Source organism: Sitophilus oryzae, unplaced genomic scaffold, assembly GCF_002938485.1.
Source record: "Sitophilus oryzae breed Bouriz unplaced genomic scaffold, Soryzae_2.0 scaffold_980_pilon_pilon, whole genome shotgun sequence".
Taxonomy (NCBI): domain Eukaryota; kingdom Metazoa; phylum Arthropoda; class Insecta; order Coleoptera; family Curculionidae; genus Sitophilus; species Sitophilus oryzae.
The window spans coordinates 4,533,224-4,555,054 of NW_022147617.1; the positions used below are offsets into that span (position 1 = coordinate 4,533,224).

At 33.3% G+C, this 21,831-nt stretch overlaps 2 protein-coding genes across 2 annotated transcripts; one reads left to right on the plus strand and one right to left on the minus strand.

Moving 5' to 3' along the window:
- Positions 1 to 5,477: 5,477 nt before the first annotated feature.
- LOC115891236 (uncharacterized protein K02A2.6-like) lies at positions 5,478 to 8,669 on the plus strand. Its single transcript, XM_030911666.1, has 2 exons — positions 5,478 to 5,604; positions 6,758 to 8,669. The coding sequence occupies exon 2, from the start codon at positions 6,774 to 6,776 to the stop codon at positions 8,667 to 8,669; it is 1,896 nt and encodes a 631-aa protein (XP_030767526.1). The 5' UTR covers positions 5,478 to 5,604; positions 6,758 to 6,773.
- A 7,722-nt stretch (positions 8,670 to 16,391) lies between these two features.
- Positions 16,392 to 17,187, minus strand: LOC115891304. Its single transcript, XM_030911749.1, has 2 exons — positions 16,984 to 17,187; positions 16,392 to 16,872 (listed from the first exon to the last, which is right to left on the minus strand). Exons 1-2 carry the CDS (start codon positions 17,103 to 17,105, stop codon positions 16,455 to 16,457), a joined length of 540 nt encoding a protein of 179 aa, XP_030767609.1. The 5' UTR covers positions 17,106 to 17,187; the 3' UTR covers positions 16,392 to 16,454.
- Between the last annotated feature and the right edge of the window lie 4,644 nt (positions 17,188 to 21,831).

Here is a 21,831-nt window from a genome sequence, read left to right on the forward strand (position 1 = left end):
TTCCAAAATTTTTTTCAAAAAATTCCAAATTTTCAAAAAAATTTCTCGCGAAAAAAACTTCGTTATCGTGTTTTTGGGATCGAAATATACTACCCCTAAAAATATTTGCACTTTTTTAAGATTCGCCCTGTATAAATACAATTACCGTAACGTGTGAAAAGCTACAGGTCGCCCGGCACAAGTCACTAGTATCCGTAATGCCTCATCCGTCGTTCCGTCACTCCAATCATATTTAAGTACGAGTTGCCATTTTTGAAATAAACCAATAAAATTGCATAAAATCAACGACTAACTACACTATGATCCGACAACGCACTTATTGATTATAGGGTTTTCGCGCCCCATTTCGTCCGAACACTTTTAACCCCTGTCAACGAAGACAGTTAAAATAAATTTTACTTTTCGTACGACAACGGATGTTTTGACAAAGTTGGGTATTTATCGTATCGGGAAGTGGTAAATTCTCTTTCCCGTTATATGTAAATTTACAATTTAAAGAATTGTAAAAAAATACTGATAAGTAAAACTGAAACCGAAATAAAAACGTAAAAAAAATACTGATAAGTAAAACTGAAACCGAAATGAAAACAAAAATGACAATTGGAATGCATTGTAAATTGTCTATAGACATCAAAGTGCGTTGTTTATTACTGGGGAATAAGACAGAAAGAGTACACTTAAAGATAGCGGATTCCATCAAGAAATTCCGTCGGGAAATGTGGACAGATACAACATTCGTTCAAGACTGCTAATGCTTAGCAGGAATAATGAATAATGTAATGAATATGGACATATATGCCGTCTTACCCGATAGTTGAGCAGCACTAAAAATGATCAACTCAATAACTATCGATTCATTTTTGTAAACAATGTACTATTTTTATAGAATAGCAAATGAAATGGAGAGCATACCTCAAGTAGCACCGAACGGATTTGTTCGGTATTTTAAGGATGCTTTAAAATAATGAAATAAAACTGCAATTAAAACCAATTGGTTGTGATAAACCCGCCTGTAGTATAGCTAGCGGAATACTGGGGGGACCACTTTTTGCTCGATGGCATGTTTTCCATCAGCATCGATCCATGAGCCGAAGAAGTATTGACCTTGATTAATTTGAAGGTTATTTCTAAATAAATAATGTTTGTGTGGGTAGTTCTTGTAAATCTACCAGAGGCTGTTGAAAAGGGCCTTAATGTAATTGATGGGGGTGGGTGAGGGTAGGTTTTTAAGGGTAAGCAGGAGGGTACTGCAAATGCTGCTTTGCCAGATCTAAATTAGTAGATTTAGGGAGTTTGCATATATGCCATGTTATAAGAGTTGCATAGGTTGGGCTGCTATAGACGAGAAATTTGCTTAAAATTTAGGAAAATGCCTTGTTGTTGTGTGTGATAACGTTTAAAAGGTTAAAGGTTATCAATAAGAATATTGCTTTGTTATTGCATGTGATGATGCATAATAGGTTAAAGGTTATCAATAAGAGTACTAATTTTATATTGTTTACTTTTATGCCTTGTTGTTGTTGTATGTGATAACGTTTAAAAGGTTAAAGATTATCAATAAAAATATTGCGTTGTTATTTTATGTGATGATGCATAATAGGTTAAAGGTTATCAATAAGAGTACTAATTTTATATGGTTTACTTAAAACTAAATGTTGTATTAACCAACGTAGTCTAGACTGGAAATATTAATTTGTTTATTATATATGTGGTGTACATAGTTTAAGAGGAATTCTTGAAGAGTGTATAGGTAGTAAATAAAAATGCTATGTACTCATAAAATATGTTTTATTTATGCAATATTATCCTTAGATATCCAACTATTATGCTTGCACTTTTTTAATAGTAAATATTTCAGTTGACCAATTAGGTTTATACTGTTTATCAAATGCTCCTCGAAACTTGGATATGCGTACATAATCACCCACTTGATATTTTGGTGTAGTAGTCATTTTTATCCTATTGAATACAGTTTTTAAGAGAAGTTTTTCATGCTTGTTTGCTACTTCTGCCGGTTTCATTCCAATTGTTCGATGTTTTCTATTGTTGTATGCATTTTCAACGTTTTTTATCAAGTCTAACCATTTGTATGTCCCTTGCATGTTAAAATCTTTCCACATCATACCTTTCAGTGTTCTATTAACCCGTTCAACAATTGAAGCCTTTTTTTCACTATATACTATATAGTGGGCAACATTATACTTTTTCATCAATGCTTGAACCTCTTTGCCGGTAAATTCACCACCTGAATCTGTACAGAGATGTATTGGTGCTTGAATTTTGAAAACATTTTCAAGATTTTCAGCCACTTCTTTTGCAGTTTTCGATTTTAAGGGAAATGTCCATACATACTTGGAAAAACACTTAATTACCACTAAAATATATTTGTATCCTTGATTTTCCTTTTCATATTCCCTCATATCCACTAAATCAGCTTGCATTAGATCTAATAAAGATTTAACAATAACTTTTCTACGCTTAAAATTAATTCTTGCCGGTTTATGTATTTCATTAACAATTTATCTTTTTGCTTCAGTAGTAAACATTTTACTCAATAATATTTGCCTCTCGCAATTCTTCTACAATTGAAACAATTTCATTTCCAACGGCTGTATTGTCTGCTGACTCAGAAGCAACTAACAATTGTAATCTTGCCACTAATTCATTAGGATCGTCCCAGTAAACGTAATCGATTGAATTACCTGAAACGTTCATACTCATTCCATATCCTATTTTATCCTTATCATCATCACTGTCACTATAATTTTTGTTATGTAATTGATATATCATAATTGGTTCAACAATCTTTTTAAATTTATTATTATTACTTGTTATAGTCGATAAACTTGGATTAAAATGTTTCTTAATAGCAATCGTTTTGAATAGAATCTGGGTATAATTCCTAGCATCTTCTTTACTGTAAACCTTCGGTACATTTTGATTAAAAAGCAAACCGTAAAGTCCCTTAGTACCTTTTACTTTTTTACCAGCAATTATTAAATCAGGTCCATCAAAATCAATTCTCTTATTACCTATTGAAAACTTTTCTATTTCCCTATCATATTTAACCCTAAATTTACCATCAGATTTATCACTGTTTGGGTCGTTTATAAATTTTTTTATATATTTTTGTGGTAAGGAATGATACTGATCATAGTAGTCGGTTAATGATTTATCTCTTATTGACTTATTTAATTCTTTTTCAAATTCTTCCTGTTTTTGGTTTTCTTCCTCATATAAATCTTGTTGTACACCTTTTACTATTAATTTTCGTAAGTTGTACGGTTGCAATCTTTCATAAAAACTTAACTTTCGTTTCTTTATACGTGGTACACTTATTGATGTATTTGTCCCTAGTCGTGGAGTAAATTCTGTTGGTGTTGATGTAGATACAGTAGGAATTGGTTCGGAAACTATAGATTTTTCATCAGCATCATACTCGTTAGCAGAATACTCTTCTTCATCACATTCCTGATTATCAAAGTTTGCTACATTTTCTTGTTTAATATTAACAAGTGGAGATTTTGATATCTCTTTGATTGAAATAGGTTCCAATTTACTTTCAATTGGTTGCAAATGTTTTGTTATAGGTTGAAACAGATTCTCATGAACCGTTTAACCATGTTTTAAAATATTTATTTTTTTACGAATATCGCTTCTTTTATTAATCAACTTTTGTTTAACAGATTTCTCTTGTTTTTGAGCCATCATTTTCATTGAACGACTTGTATTATAATAATATTTAAAACTTTACTAAATGTATATATAACTATCAAAATAATGACCAAAAAGGTTTCCAAAAGGTTTCCTCCAACAGTAGCCACATATATGTTTAAAATTGTCGAAAGACATATCAGTACCTACATGATCTGTATAAATGTGTTTTAGATTTAAATCATCTTGTTTGAAGATAATTAATACATTAGCGTTATCTCTTATCAAGTGTTTTGGTATTTTTGTATACGTCTGACATAAGTAAAAACAGTCAATGTTGTTGTGTCGTCCCATACTAAAACATTCTCTTATTATGTTTTGATTATCACAGGCAACATCATCAAATATAAATATTGAATTTGGTTTCGCTTCAGATGGTGGAATTTCACTACTATTGTAAGCGTAATATCCCATTCCTTTAATTGGTTTTAAAAGATCTTCCAAGTATATATATTTGGGTTGATATAGCTATTTCGAATAGAGATATACATTCTCAAATTTTAAACCATTAGGATGTTCCAAGAGACTAACCAAAGTGTTGGTTTTACCACAGTTGGATGGTCCTGTTATAACACATCGCATAGTCGAAGGAAATAAAATGCTATGTTTCAAAGGTTCGCTTGTAACCATATCATGATTATCAATCTTCAAAGTAGTCTTTTGCTTAACAACCTTCTTCATGATTACAAAGTTTACTAAAAAATGGATATAAAAATTGATCATTATATAATTTATACTTAGTTTGAGATTAGAAAGCAGTCATGAAATATTATATAAAGCAGCAACATACTGGTAGTGGTGTTATAAACACTTTAATAAACAAATTACCATTTGAATTACATTTACCAGGTTATGATTATTGTGGACCAGGAACTAAATTGAGTAAACGTTTAGAACGCGGTGACAAAGGTGTTAACATGTTAGATGAGGCGTGTAAAGAACATGATATAGCATATTCAGAGAGAAAATATTTATCTGATCGTCATGAGGCTGATAAAACATTACTAAAAGCAGTTCTAAGTAGAACTACTTCAAACGATGCTTCATGGAAGGAAAAACTAGCAGCATTAGGTGTTTCAACTGCAATGCACACCAAGTTAAAGTTGGGTATCGGATTGAATAAATTGACAAATAAAAATAAAATTTGTTCATTTAAATCTGAACATCAACTTTTGTCTTTAAAAAAAACTTATTTATAATACAAGACAAATACGTCTTGTAACAGACAGAAATGTAAATCCAGAACAAGTGAACTCAGAATAGAATAGAGAAAACATAAACATTTACAGATTCTCACTTCCACTAATAAAGAGTGTTTCACTTAAGCTTGCTAAAGTATTCAAGGATGAACCGAACATAAAAATAGTAAATAAATTCTCAAAAAAAGTAGGAAATTTATTCAGTAGTATTAAAGACAAGGATCCTATTTTAAAAAAATCAGGGGTAGTTTATAGTATCCCTTGTTCCTCGTGTGAGCAAATCTATATCGGTCAAACATCAAGAGTTCTAAAAGACAGAATAACGTCTCACAAAAGTGACTGTAGATTGTCTAAACGCTCTTGTGCTTTATCGGAGCATTTTGTAGATACAGGTCATTTTCCAGAATTTTCAGATGTCAGCGTGGTATGTACAGAACAAACACTATCCAAAAGGTTATTCATGGTGTAGTGTTCAATAGTTTAGAGATTATTATTATATAAAAAATGTACTCTGAATAACTGAAAACAACAATGTTTATCTTTACGTAATGCGGAAAGGCGAGTTCAGTCAATACACGATAGCCAGCAAGCAAACAGTATTTTATTTTAAACCCCAGAGTTTTCGTGTATTCTACAGTGGCGACGAGGACTAAACCAAACAGATATTGTGATTCGGTTAAAATACAATCGAGTAAGTACCTAAAGTTTTAATTGGAAAATTACACCAAATATTTACTATATATTGACCGATTTCGAAAAATAATTAACACTTTAACTGCCACGTTAAACACTAGTGACTGACATTTCTTTGGTAAGGAATCGGCCGTGTCAAACGTTCTGGGTTTATTTTACATCGTATTGTATATTAGAATCATTTTCCTGGTTCCTTCAAGTATCAGAGTACATTAATAACAAGACAATGAAAATTTTATTTTATAAAGAAATGGCAGGTAAAATGTTAACAAAAAAATAGGCAGCTAAAATGTTAACAAAAAAAAATTCTTTTGGTGTTAATTTATAATACTAAGTACATGTGTACATTTAAGCTTAATTTAATACAAATAAAAGAGACTAAGGTCCAAATTAGAGGGACGTAGGTCCATATTAGAGGGACGTAGGTCCAAATTAGAGGGACGTAGGTCCAAACAGAGGACGTAGGTCCAAACAGAGGGACGTAGGTCCAAATCAGAGGACGTAGGTCCAAATCAGAGGGACGTGGTCCCAAACAGAGGACGTAGGTCCATATCAGAGGACGTAGGTCCAAATCAGAGGACGTAGGTCCAAGTTAGAGGGACGTAGGTCCAAGTTAGAGGACGTAGGTCCAAAACAGAGGACGTAGGTCCAAAACAGAGGACGTAGGTCCAAATCAGAGGGACGTAGGTCCAAATTAGAGGGACGTAGGTCCAAATCAGAGGGACTTAGGTCCAAATCAGAGGAACGTAGGTCCAAATCAGAGGGACGTAGGTCCAAATTAAAGGGACAGAGGTGCAAATTCGAGTTTCATTTATATGCCATTAAGAGATTAAGTCGAAATTAAATGACAAATATATATCGATAATAGTTAATATTTGGTGTTAAAATGTAAATTAATTAAATAATATGTATACTGTAAATGTATCATAACTAGGTAACAAAGTTATAACAAAAAAAAAATAAAAAAAAATCAGTAATTATTAATTTTGTTAAGCTTTTTTAAGCCATATTTGAAATAAAGTAATAATAATTGCAAATTGTTTATCTGAACATTAGATTTAGATCATTGTCCTTAATTATTAAAGCGTTAATGTTTATTTATACCTAAGATGTGTATATACGACTCAATCCTATATATATTTTTATTCCAGAAAATTAAAATCGACGATGAATTTATCAAGTCTTTCAACCCTGGAGAATTTTGATTGTGAAGGAGAAATTTCTTCTGTTGCTTTAAGATGGAGAAAATGGAAAAGGGCTTTGAATATATACCTAGAGGCAGCAAGTATCGACAGTCCCGCAAAAAAACGAGCTGTATTATTACATATGGGGGGAATAGGCATTCAAGAAATATACTATAATATTCCTGGGGCACATGTTGAAACTTCCGTTGATGTAGATATTTATGAAGTCGCTGTTCAAAAGTTGGATGAATATTTCGCTCCTAAACAAAGCAAGGTGTTTGAAAGACACATTTTTAGATTATTGAAGCAAGATCAAGGAGAGAAATTCGAGAGATTCCTCATACGCTTAAGACACCAAGCAGAAAAGTGTCAATTCCAGAATTTGGAGGAAAACCTTATCGATCAAATTGTGGAAAAAGGATGCAACTTAGAACTGAGAAAGAAAATATTAGCAGTTGGAGATAGCATGACTTTAGAGATGATTATAAATGAAGCTAATTCCTTAGAATCCGTAACACGACAGCTCGGGGAATTCTCAGGAAATCCAGATACGCTAACCCAGGACATTAATTTATTGCAACATAAGCCATCTGGAAGTCGTCGTGAAGAGGAATTTTGTAGGCGATGCGGTAGCACAAAACATTCTTCTACAAGTTTAAATTGCCCAGCTGTAAATCAAGAATGCGGAAAATGTGGATTTAAAGGACATTTTATGAGCCAATGCAGAACAGCTCCTGGAAAAAGAAAAAATAAAAGGTTAAACGTCATTCCCCAAAAGCGGCAATCCAAATTTAAAAAAGCGAAAATGTCGAACGCACATGCCATTGAAGAAAACTCCGAAGATGAAGGCGACTATGTGTTCCATATCGATCAAGACGACACACTATCATGCAAAATTGGTGGAGTGAACATTGATATGCTCATTGACTCAGGCAGTAAATGTAATTTACTGAGCCTAGATGCCTGGCAATATTTAAAACGTGAGAGAGTTCAAGTCCATAACCAGGTAAAAAATCCAGACAAAATATTTTTAGCCTATGCCAGTAAGGCACCCTTGACTGTCGTGGGATCTTTTGAAGCATTTATTGATGTTGGAAATCAGCCTATTAAAGCCGTATTTTATGTAATAAAAAATGGAAATAAAAATCTACTTGGTAAAAGAACGGCAATAGAGCTAGGTGTTCTAAAAATTGGTTTACATAATGTCAATGCCACAACAAGCCCATTTCCGAAATTTAAGGACACAGTTGTAGATATTCCAATTGACGAAACAATACAGCCGGTAAGTCAGCCATATAGACGAGTACCAATTCCACTGGAAGAAAAAATCAACAGGAAACTTAAGGAACTTATTGATTTAGACATCATTGAGGAAGTGGCAGGATCATCTAAATGGGTATCTCCAATCGTTCCAGTATTAAAGGACAACGGGGAGGTTAGAATCTGCCTTGACATGCGAAGAGCAAATTCAGCTATTATGCGTGAAAATCATCCACTTCCAACGATGGACCAGTTATTACCAAAATTTAGAGGTGCAAAGATATTTTCAAAATTAGATATAAAAAACGCATTCCATCAAATCGAAATTTCACCAGCCTCCCGTCATATTACTACATTTATTAGCAGCAAAGGATTACTACGATATAAAAGACTGATGTTTGGCATATCTTGCGCTCCAGAAATTTTTCAGAAATTATTGGAACGTGTACTTGCCAAATGTGACGGTGTTGTCAATTTCATCGACGATATTTTAATTTTTGGAGCAACTCTAGAAGAACATAATATGAGATTAAATAATGTTTTAACAACTTTAGATCAAAATAACATCCTACTAAATAAAGATAAATGCATGTTTAGATTGAGAAGCGTTGAATTTTAGGTCATCAGCTCTCAGCAGTAGGTATCAAACCACTAGAGAGCTACATAGGAGCCATAAACACATTTCGAGCACCCAAAACTATTATGGAGATACAAAGTTTTTTGGGGTTAGTAAATTACGTGGGAAAATGGATCCCTAATCTAGCAACGCTGACAGACCCGTTAAGGAAGATACTTAGGTTAAAATTAGGAAAAAATTCCAACATAGAGTCCTACTGGAAGGCTGAACAGCAACATTCGTTCAAAAAACTAAAAGAGACCCTATCCAGCATCAAAACATTGGGCTATTATCATCCAGGTGACAGAACCCAAGTCATAGCTGACGCCAGTCCAGTTGGTCTTGGCTGTGTACTTATCCAATTTGACGAATCTGGTCCTCGAATTATATCATTTGGAAATAAAAGCCTGAGAGCTTGTGAGAAGAGATATTGTCAGACGGAAAAAGAAGCTCTTGCGCTGGTATGGTCAGTGGAACATTTCCATATGTACCTATATGGAAAAGAAACATTTGAATTGGTTACAGATCACAAACCACTAGAAGCCATATTTAAACCAACAGCCAAACCGTGTGCGCATAGAGAGATGGGTCCTTCGACTACAATGTTACAATTATAAAGTAGTATACCGCCCTGGAAAATTTAATATAGCGGATGTTTTATCCAGACTGCCAAGAATAGAAAATATAAATAAATCATTTGATGAAAATTCTATTTGCCAAATACTAAGCTATTCAAGACCTGTTGCTGTTTCATTATCTGATATCAAGAGAGCTTCAGAAAAAGACCAAGAAATCACCAAAGTAAAAGAAGCAATATTTCAAGATGTTTGGGACCAATCAATTAATCAATATAAAATATTTAGTTCAGAACTGTGTTTTCATGAAGGAATTCTATTAAGAGGTGACAAAATAGTTATACCATCACAACTTAGGCCAAAAGTTATGGAAGCAGCTCACGAAGGTCACCCTGGCATCGTAGCTATGAAGAAACGTTTACGAACGAAAGTGTGGTGGCCTAAAATCGACGCCGACGCGGAAAAACTTGTAAAGGCTTGCAAAGGATGTACGTTGGTTTCAGCGCCGAATAGACCAAATCCAATGAAACGACGGGAACTGCCTTCACAGCCATGGGTAGTTGTTGCCATTGATTTCTTAGGCCCACTTCCAAGTAACGAGTTTATATTCGTCATAGTCGATTATTTTAGCCGTTATTGGAGATTAAAGTATTAAAAGATATTTCAGCACAAAGCACGATTAGTACATTACAAGAAATTTTCTCTAGGCTAGGGTATCCATCTTGCATTAATGCTGATAATGGCAGGCAGTTTACAAGCATTGAATTTAAAAACTATTGTAAAGAAACCGGTATCGAATTATTTCACACTATACCTTATTGGCCTCAACAAAATGGCGAAGTTGAACGACAAAATCGTGACATACTAAAGAGAATTAAAATTAGCTGTGCTTTAAAACAAAACTGAAAAGGGATCTTCTCGATTACATGATGATGTACAATAGTACACCGCACAGTATTACCGGTAAATCTCCATCCGAATTGTTTTTCGAAGATTTTTTAGAGACAAGATTCCTAGCATCAGCGATCTAGAAAACAATAATTTAGACAGTGAAGTTAGAGACAGAGACAAAATATTAAAAGAACAAGGAAAAGAATACGGGGACAGAAAACGAAAGGCAGTAGAAACTAATTTGGAGCCAGGTGACAAAGTTTATGTGAAAAATTTAATTAAAAGTAATAAAACTTGTCCAAACTTCAATCCAAGTCCACATACAGTAATAAATAAAAATGGAGGTGATATTCAAATTAGGAATGATGAAACAGGTCAAGATTATCGAAGAAATATAATACATTTAAAGAAAATTGAAGGAGAATGGAAAGTCACTAATAAACCAGAACAAAATGATAGTAGTCATGAGCATGACTAGGGAACTATTGAATGAAGTTAAATGTATTGTTTGGATAGTGGGTATTTTGTGATTTAACTTAATTTTATTGTTACAAAATAGTGTAGTCCCTAAGAGATTATTATTAGCATTAAGTTATACTAGTTCGTTGTTTATTGTAAATTAGAATTAGTTAAATTAATATATCTAGGTAATAAGTTATATCGTTTTAGTTATAGGTTGCAGAAGTTATATCTTGTTGCTAATTTTGTTAATGTATTTCAATTTGTTTAAAAGAAGAAGGTGGATGTAGTGTTCAATAGTTTAGAGATTATTATTATATAAAAAATGTACTCTGAATAACTGAAAACAACAATGTTTATCTTTACGTAATGCGGAAAGGCGAGTTCAGTCAATACACGATAGCCAGCAAGCAAACAGTATTTTATTTTAAACCCCAGAGTTTTCGTGTATTCTACACATGGAAATGGTGGAAACCCATAATAATACGCACACTTTAAACAAAAAAACAAATATCAATGAAATCACTACCATTTACTCGCATTTACTTTCGCTAGATAACAAAAGCGAAACTAATGATAGCGAAAATTCAGATTAAAACAGTTAAATATCTGAAGAAAATTATATAATACGTACATCCTCTTAATAAAGTGCAGTGGTGATTTTCTCTTGAATACCTTTTTGACGGTGACAAGCATCCACACGAAATAATCTTCTCTTTTCTTCTGGTATTTATATATTTGCTCATTTCGATTGTAATTTAACTGATTCTTAAACTTCAATTGTAACACAGACGATGTTGATTAGCAGGCACACTGTGAATTACGTAAGCTCGGGTTCATAACCCAAAAAAAAAATGTTTGGGGTAGAAGTGACTCATTCCAAGGTGACAGCTTGACTGGGACGCAGATACAACCAAGTTACATAACAACTTGAGATTGACAGTGACAAATGTGTGACAGTTTGTCAATGTCATTCTTAAGAATGGAAGAAATTCACAGAATAAAAGTTGTCGGTTTTTCAGGATTGTCTAATAGCTGTTCTTTCATTTTTAGTAATTTAACAATGTTTTCTCGCAATTTGTTAATTTTTTCTTGGTTTTTATATTGAATCTTAATGCGGACGATGCTCATTGGTAGGTTGACGTAAGTGTCATTCACTACGGTTTACATAAATTAAGATTTGGTTGTGGATGTGGCCCTGGATGTAAGGTGACAGCTTGATGGGGACACGAAAAATAACTAAGTTATTTAACAACTTAAGGGTGACAGTGGCAATTAGATGGCATTTTGCCAATGTCATTCTTAACTATATAGTAATGTTACTTTCAAAAAAAAACTGTTTATCTGCTGATTGGAGTCGTTTTGCGTTTTCAATGTGATTGACAAATTTGAAATAACTTTAAATTGAATTCTCGAGCCAGAAACAAAGGCGCCACCTAGTAGGCAGAGATTGAAATAGTGCTTCACAACAGCAGAATTCTTTTTGACTAACGACAGCTTTCGTTTCTCACGTGGTTAATTAAAGACAGTCACTGCAAAATGGTGGTTCGGTACGGCCATCCGTATTTCTTCTAGATGTAATTGAATAAATTTAACAGTTACAATTCTTCTTATAAGATGAAAATCCTGATATACGATTTTAAAAGTGTCGATCCAACCTGCATGGAATGTTAAAGGTTTTTCTGTTTTGCGAGGATGCCATACAATTTTTCTTTTTTCAAACTCGCATTGCACCCAAGGTACGATTTTTTATTGATATGTAAATTAATATAAAGTTAATAACTATCTCCATATTGTAGTCTTGAAGAAGAAAATAAAGATTTTTCGAAAGCTTGGCAGTAGTAATAAATGATTTTCATTAAATTTTGCCCTTACGACTAGGCCGTTACCCCAATTCAAAATTCTAGTTCTATATATATATATATATATATAGATATTATAATATATAAATATATATATAAAGTGCTACAAACTTACATAATATATAAAGTGTTACAAATCTATTACTAACTTAATTGAAAAATAGCAACAAGATGACAAAGTTAACAAAGAGTGAAACAATAAAAAAAAACTAAAATTAAGTCTATAAAATCTAAAAGTAGGAAGGTTATAAAAAAGAGAAGACAGCAGAAAAACAAAAATGGTAAATCTTTTCAATCGGTAACGAGTGCTATTAAAAGGGCTATACGGAAACAACAACCTACAAATCTTGAAAGTGCCTTAAAAATAGGATTAAAAACCGCTACCACTAGAAACAATGAAGACATTATTAAGACACCACGTGTTGTAAAAATTCCTAAAACTGGAGGTATTCTACCATTAATACCAATTTTTGCTGGTCTTAGTGCATTAGGTGCTCTAAACGGTGGAATCGCAAATGTTGTAAAAGCCGTAAAGGAAACTAAGGCAGCAAAAGAACAACTCAGCGAAGCACAACGTCACAACAAAACAATGGAAGCTGTTGCAATGGGAAAAGGATTGTACTTAAAACCATACAAAACTGGATTGGGACTTTTCTTACATCGAGGTTTCAAATCAAAAAATCAACCATAACATTACCTAAACATGCTCTTAATAATTTCGAATTAACAACATATGCTAAAAAATTAAAAGTGGCATATTTTCGAGGTGTATTTATGAAGGATTGTCTACCACAAAAAATTCATAAACTTGAATCTGGAATAGTTAATCTTGACAATATGTCAGGAGCTGGAACTCATTGGACTGCATATCGAAAAATAAATAGGAATATTTACTATTTTGATTGCTATGGTAATTTAACTCCTCCGCGAGAACTTGTAAAATAGTTTAAATCCAATGGACTTTGTAACATATTTTATAACCATACACCTTATCAAACTTTTAATACTGAAAATTGTGGTCATTTATGTTTAAAATTTCTAATAAATAGTTACACTTAGATACTGAGAGTTTTATTATTTTTTCAACCTTCAACAATGTCATACACGTTTACTTTATCAGGTAAAGAATCCACACTTTCAGCTAGAATATATCCTCCTATTGTTCTCAGTGAAAATGACGAATATGTATTAGAATTAATAAATTTTGAAAGTTATAATTCCATTCCGAATATCGATAGTACCAATAATATTTTTCATTATGATAATAAAAAGATTGTTTTACCGGAAGGATCTTATGACATTCAAGATATAAATCGTTATTTGCAAGAATGGTTTAAGCAGCATTCAAAAGAAGAGAAAGTGGATATTTCTATACAGGCAAATCGTAATACATTACACTGTGAACTTAAATGTAATAAATCTGTTGATTTTTCAAAGGAAAACTCCATTGGAAGTCTATTCGGCTTTAGTAACCAAATATTAAAAGAGAACCAGATACACATTTCAAAGAACCCTGTTGCTATTTTTAAAGTGAATTGCATAGCGATTGAATGTAATCTTGTAACAAATTCATATAACAATGGAAAACCGGTTCATATCATTCATATGTTCTATCCTACCACCCCTCCAGGATTTAAAATCGTTGAAAAACCATCAAATGTAATATATTTACCAATCAGCATGCGCTATGTTGAAGAAATTATAATTAAAATAACAGATCAAGATGGAAGACTAATCAATTTTAGAAACGAGCTGGTAACGGTACGTTTACATCTAAAGAAACATAATGGTATTTATATATAATAATGATTCTTATACACCGTCCAATGAACTGTATAATGAACTGTATATAAAACAAAAGAGTTTTCAGAGACGGTTCAGTAGCTAGAATCAGTTAAAAGAATTAACACGTTCCAATCAAGAATGTCTACAATCATTAGGATTTAAATTGAAAAAGAAGTGCCCACTTCAAAATTAAGAAAGCTCGAAAATTTTGGTTAAACTTGAAGCTACGTCTTAGAACTAGTTTAACTGATTTTTTAGTTTTTTTGTAAATGTAAATTTAACTGTACCAGTAAATATGAGTTATAACATCTTAAAAGTTAATGAAAGTATTATACAAGATGATTCAATAGTGAGTTATCAGTATCATACTCATCAACCCTATTCATCTACAACCTTGAACAACAACGATGAAATTAGAATCCCAATACAAACTCAAGATTTGTATACTTTACCAAGTCAAAGTTACCTCTATATTGAAGGAAAATTAACAAAATCTGACAACACAGCAAGTGCTGATGTACAATTTGTGAATAATGGTGTTGCTTTTCGGTTTGATGAAATTCGCTATGAAATGGGAGGAGTGATTATAACATCTAATAGAGTTAGAAACAAATAATAGAGTTAGAAATCCTGGAGTTACATCAACTATGAAAGGTTATATTTCATTTACTCCTACAGAGGCTAACGGTTTACATAACGCTGGATGGCATGATACAAAGAATCCATCATTAATCGATGGTAATGGAAATTTTAATGTCTGTATACCATTGAAAATATTGATGGGTTTTGCTGAAGACTATCATAAAATTGTAATGAATGTAAAACAAGAACTAGTCCTCATACGAAATAATTCTGATTTTAATGCCATTCCTTCAGCTAATGAAACAAAGGATAACTATAAGATCACTTTGAATAAAGTGTTGCGGAAAATGCCTCATACATCAGTTAATGATAGTCAAAAATTATGATTACTAAAAAATTATGATTACTAAAAAATTTTGAAAACAGCAGAGATTTACCGATTGCCTTTAGGAGTTGGGAACTGCATGAATATCCAGAATTGCAACAAACTAAAAACCATACATGGGCTGTTAAATCGAGTAATCAGTTGGAAATAGCTCGTTATATTATTATTGGATTTCAAACAGATGTAAAAAATCATATAACAAAAAATGTGAGTTGATTTCAACATTGTAACTTGACCAATTTAAAAGTATATTTAAACTCAGAAGTATATCCTTATGACAATTTAAATATAGATTTTACTAATAATAGATATGCAGTCCTATATGCAATGTATACTCAGTTCCAAAAATCATACTACTATAAAGCGTTTAGTGAACCAACCTACTATCCCATTCTGTTCAAGAACAATGCCCCTCTGGTGGTCATTGATTGTTCACGTCAAGGAGAAGATATTTTAAAGGGTGGTGCAGTCGATATTCGTATTGAGTTTGAAACAAGTGAAGCAATTCCTGCCAAGACTACTGCATATTGTCTAATTTTACATGATAAATTAGTAAAATACAACGCACTAACAAGCACTGTAAGAGTGCTTTAAAAACTAAACAAAAAAGTCAGTCGTTCGTAGTCAGTCTAAGCGAATAGACATATCATCATCGCTATTCAAAATGTTTATTATTGATGTACAAGGCTTTCAGTATGGATCGAGAAATTTTATTTGTAAAGAATTAGCAATAGTCAACGTTGACGACAATGGACATTTGGCAGCACATAAATTTATAAGTTATCCATTTGAATTGAAACAATACAATTCAATGGTTAGAAATCATATGGACTGGTTAACTTGCAATTTACATGGCTTAGAATTTGATATTTTATATGAAGAAGAAGAAGGAAAATGTTTACCATATGAAGATATTTCAAATTTTATTAAAAAACATGTATGTTCAGAAGTTGTTGCTGTTAGAGGAGCAGAAAAGAAGCAATGGTTGGAAAAATTTATAGATAATGAAATAATTGATTTACATATAGAACGATGTCCATCATTTGATCAATTAAAAAATGTATTCAAATCTTATCATTGTTTAAAACATTTAAATAATTCTTTGTATTGTGCAGTTGAAAATGCATATTTCCTATTTTATTGATACTTATTGTAAAAAGCAAAACTTTAAATAAAACATTGAAAGTAATAATAATGTATTTTATTTATTAAAATATAGATAGACTATAATAATATAAAGAATAGACTACTATAATGATAAAACGGTGTATTTCTGACCCTCGTACTCGTCAGCATCTTCATCGTAAACCTCTATTAATTCTTGTTGTTGCTGTTGTGATGATGTTGGGTAAACCATTCTGTTCTCCAAAATTTTTATCTTCTTATGTTTGGGCTCCTGCACTTCATCAGGGCGGTGGTGATGGTGTGAAGGCTCTATTTGACTTGTTGTTGTATTATCTTCCTCAATAGAAGGGTAAACATTTACATTGGAAAATTCTTTCATACCATGTAGGAAAAGTTGTAATTCAGTTTCATCTTCTGCTACCACCCTGATATACTGCAGCGGTAATATTTTCATTTTAGCTTCAACTGTTGCATTTTTTGGTGAATACGATAGATATAAATGTACTCTTCCATTAATCACTTTCACCTCTTTCAACCCATATCTAAAGATACAAAAAAAATATATATTTAAAGAAAAAACAATAAATGAATAAATTAAAAAAAAAACAACTACTATGAAAATAAATTTATAGAAAAAAAAACAATAAACTTACCTAAATAAATTTTTGAAAAAAACAACCAACAATTTAGTTGGCAGTCTCTTCTTTTCTAGGCTTTCAAAAATAAATATCGAAGGAGTATTCATCTTAGAGCAAGCTTGACTATAATGCAGCATAGAATTTTATGCATTTATATATATTTTAAAACAAAGAAAAAATATATGACACGATATGAATAATAAGTTGTTTACAGGATGCTCAGATTTAGAACATGTATCTAAATCAAAACAGATCCATAAATTATTAAAAAATGCATACAAAGTAATAAATTAATAATATGCAATATAATTTTGTTAAAAACAATGAGTATGTAAATTAAAGATAAATTATTAAAAAAATATATACAAAGTAATAAATTAATTACATGCAATATATATTTGTTGTTAAAAACAATAATTATGCTTATTTTGCAATCTGATGATAATTTTATTAAAATATACATTCGCTCAGTCTGTAAAAAATTGCAATGTAACGATAGATTATTCAAATTATAAAACCAAGTTCTAACACGCTTGTAATACATTGGAAAAACAAATTAATGATTCTTAGAATATTTCTAATAATTTTAAACAAACAAAACAAGACGTAAGCAATTAATTTTAATATTTTGTGAAAATAATTTATCTAATAAAGTTACACAATTATCTAATTAAATCCTAGATAGAGTTTTAGGTTCTGTATTAACAGGGTTGTTTTTAAAAAACGATTTTATTGTTACAAACGTTCTCGACAGAGTACAGAGAGTGAAAAGTCTGCTTCGAACCGTGCAGTTCGCTTTTATATGTGACATAATGTAAAATAGGTATTCAGTATTTAATTACAATGAAATAACACTTATTTATACATATAACTCCTCCCCTGTTAAGACAAGAAAATAACGGAGTTATTTTCGGAGGTCCTCATCTGTGGGACTGGAAAAAGCTGTTCTTCTTTCTTCTTTAAACATGGAAAGTACTTCTTGAGTTGTGGGTATTTTCTCAACACCAGGTATATTGCAATTATTAGACAAATTAAGATAATCGCAATATCGAAGATGACTGGTTGATAGGTTCTTTCTTCGGCTTCTGTGATCGGTGATAGTTCGTTGAATTTTTCTTTTATCTCGTATATATCGTCGAAGTTGATTTTTGATAGCTTCGGAGCAATATATTCGAATTTAGATTCTGGTTTTTCAAGATTTTCTAATTGTACCTCAGGCAGGATTAAAGGTTTTCCTTTTCTTAGTTCAACATCGTTTCTATAATGTTCTCGAATCGATGGTCACTTGGCATTCGGATGGAATATTTATTAAAGTTGGTTTCTTAACATTGATGTATTGATTGATTCTGCATTGTGCATATATTCGTTCTTCTTTGGCTGGCAAGAGTAGAACTTCTTTTTGCGTGATTTGTTCAACGACGGATTCTTTTATGTCGATGTGGATCGTTGAGCAGTTGAAGTTTCCGGACAGTAGCTGGATAGTGCATTCGTCTCGTGCATGGAAGTTTTCTTGACAGAAATATTTTTCTTCCAGGAATGGACATGCTTCTTCCTCAAATTGGTATGACTGGTCTTCTTGTGCCAGGAATGGATATTTGGGAATGAAGATATTTTGATTTAGGATAATTGGGTATAGGTGGTAAAAGGTGTATTCCTTAGGTCTAATTATAGGAACGTGTTTAGCGAAAATTAATTTATTTTCAGAAAAAAAAAAAAAAAAAAAAAAAAAAAAAAATAATTAGGTATAATTATTTTTTTTAAAATTTTTTTTTTTTTTTTTTTTTTTTTTTATTAAATTGTTCTTTAAGTAATTTAATAGTTCATTTAACTCGTAGCTTGATACGATAACGTAATGTAAAGCGTTCAAACTTTGCAACACATAATCGGCGTCTTTCGAGATTATCGAGAAAGTAATCAGACTCTTGGCAGTCTAGATTAATTTGCGAACATTGGCCTTGGAAATTTAAATATGGATTTAAATTTGTATTATTAGTTTTATCAATGTTTAGTTGGCTAGTTTTCAGACTTTTTTCTAGTTTTTTGTGATTTGTGGTTACGAGAAACATTATTGTTTTATTATAATTATTTATTAAGTTTTTCCGATAAAGAATTTGTTAAATTGGCTTATTGTTTTATTAAGCTTTTTGATTGTGTTTCTAGCTTATTTATGCATTTGATATTATTTGAACAGTTTTTCAGAATCTAGTGTACCGAAAAAGCCAATTTGAGGTTTCCTACAATCATTTATTATCCGCTTTGTCCTAATTGCGGATTAATAGATTCTTTTAAATTTATTCTTGTGTTGCAATCGATTCAAGAATTGCGTTCTAGAAGTACCCTTTTGATATCCATATATGACATATGGTTAGTAACGTTTTCTTTACTTACATGATTTTTAATAAGGGCGGAAAAGAATTGTTATATCATTTTTAATTTGATTAATTAATCTTGTTACGTCTTTCGTCGGTTCCGTGTGGTAGAAAGTCACATTATTTAACACTATTTATTTAACACTAAACTAACAAACAAATAATAACGCGGTAAACTATAGCCTACCATCAATTTTACACACGATTTATAACTAAGAACTTACTATGATCTTTTAGCGCGTCAACTATACTCGTCTATTTATAACAGCCCTCTCTAGGCCACATCCGCCGGCTTTTATACCCACAGCAAAAGAAATCTAGAACAGTCCAAAGATCGTTAGGAGCATAGAGAAGGTTTCGAATGTTATCGTATGTACTAGTCCATTTCAGTGGGACTCGATCCTTCTCGAACGAATGAATCATTCCGGTGTCTATGCGATGTTAAGGTTATCCGAGGACGGGCCATATTGTAAGGTTAGGTCGAGTCCACGCCGGCTCGCAACACTGCCCTCTTCTTAGGCACATGCTCGTCCCAGATGTATACGGTGAATGAAGTTATTTGCAAAGCTGGCCCCTGGTACATCGCGAAGTCTGGTAGAAATAGCTGTCTACAGTTTTCTCTCCGATCTCAGCTTTGGGTTGCAGCAGCAAACGAGGATCTCGATTCCCGTAAATCTGAACAAGAGTTCAATCATGTTCCGGATTGTACGCCACTCAAACCATCAAGTCCACACGCCAGCTTCGGGATGGCTAATCGTGCAATGATGTTGTTTAGCAGGGCTTATCTCAGTTCAATCAGGGTATTCCATAGATTTAGAAATAAGGTCCCCCGGCTTACTCCGGGGAACCATTCCTTTTGCGTCGAACAAAAAGTAAGGAGTTGTGCCCCTTGCCCTTGAGCCATGTTCATTGTCGGTTAGCCTCAGGACGCTTCCAACCTCTGGATCCTGCCGGCGTAGTTCTCCGACACGCCCAAACTTTTCTTTGAACGTCGCAGCGATTCCTCTGGACATCCGCAAATCTCGAGCCACCCAATGAGCGAGCGAATAAACAGGAGGCACGGAAAAGAGGTCTCCTTGATCTTCTTTGGTTACGCCAAAGCGAGCCTTCTCACTGCAGTTGTATCGGGCCATGAAAACGTCAAAGGACATCTCCGAAATAGAAGATCGTGCAGGTTCTCACGGTCCCAGCACGATCTTCTATTTCGCCTTGGTAGGGGCTCCAACGGTTGAAATGGACTACCCTCGGTTTTCCTTTTGGCAATTTTCTGATACGTTATACGACGTCATTAATTCTATCCATGGCTTCGTATGGCCCTTCCCAAGAGGATTGTAGCTTCGGAGATAACCCACGACGTCTCTGCTGGTTATATAGCCACACCACCTTCCCTGGTTGGTATCCTCCATATTCAGCTTGAATGTCGTAGTTTTCCTTCATTCGGTCACTTTGAATAGCGCTTTGAATATTTATGCGGACTCGCTGATGGATTTCGTCCATCCTTTGACGTATTGTGTGGACATAATCTTCTACGGCGATTTCTTCTCCCGGTCGGCAGCCAAATTTCAGATCACAGGGTAGGCGCATTTCCCGTCCCATAACGATGCTGGCTGGAGTTTGCCTTGTAGATTCTTGGACGGAAGAACGGTAGGCCAACAGGAAAAGGTGAAGAAATTTGTCCAGTCTCTTTGGTTGTCAGAGGATTTTTGGCCAGATAACGGTTGATTGTTCTGTTCATGCGTTCAACATCCCATCGGATTGTGGAAGTAGAGCAGTCGTCCTGGCCTTGCGGGTGTTAAGGACTTCACAGACGCTTTGGAACAGATTGGTCTCAAAGTTTCTTCCCTGATTTGAATGAAGCTCCATGGGGACACCAAACCTGCAGATCCATTCTTTAACAAGGGCATCAGCAATCGTGGACGCTTCTTGATTTTTCAATGCGTAGGCCTCGACCCATCTGCTGAAGTAATCCATTACGATCACAATTTATTTGTTGCCATCGTTCGTCTCCGGGAAAGGTCCAGCCACGTCGATCGCTTTTCGTTCGAAGGGACTGCCAACATTGTATGGCGCATAAGTGGGCTTATCACCCCCGCTTTTGTGGCCCTTATGCTTGCGAATTATTTCTTACAACCCAGGCCTACTATTCTTCTTTTGCCGTTCCCAAGTAAGACACCGTTCCACGCCAGTTTAGCCCAAGTGTAACTTGATATATATATAGGTTCATTGTGAATTCTGCTTTGTATTCCCTTTTGGTGCGTTGTTCTTCTTTCCTTGTCCTCGCTTCGATCGTGTGTGTTAACTTGGTTTGGGCGTAGATTTATGTTCGGGTTTGCAATTCATTCAAGTTGGTCTCTTGGCCTGTGTTCGTTTATCTTTCTTGGTTGGTTTGGTTCTTGGATATTCCGGGCTTGCTTCATTGTTATTATTAGGTTTACCATTTTTCTTCTCTGTTCGGCTGTTAGTCTTGCGCGGTCTTTGGAAGTGCGTGCTTCGT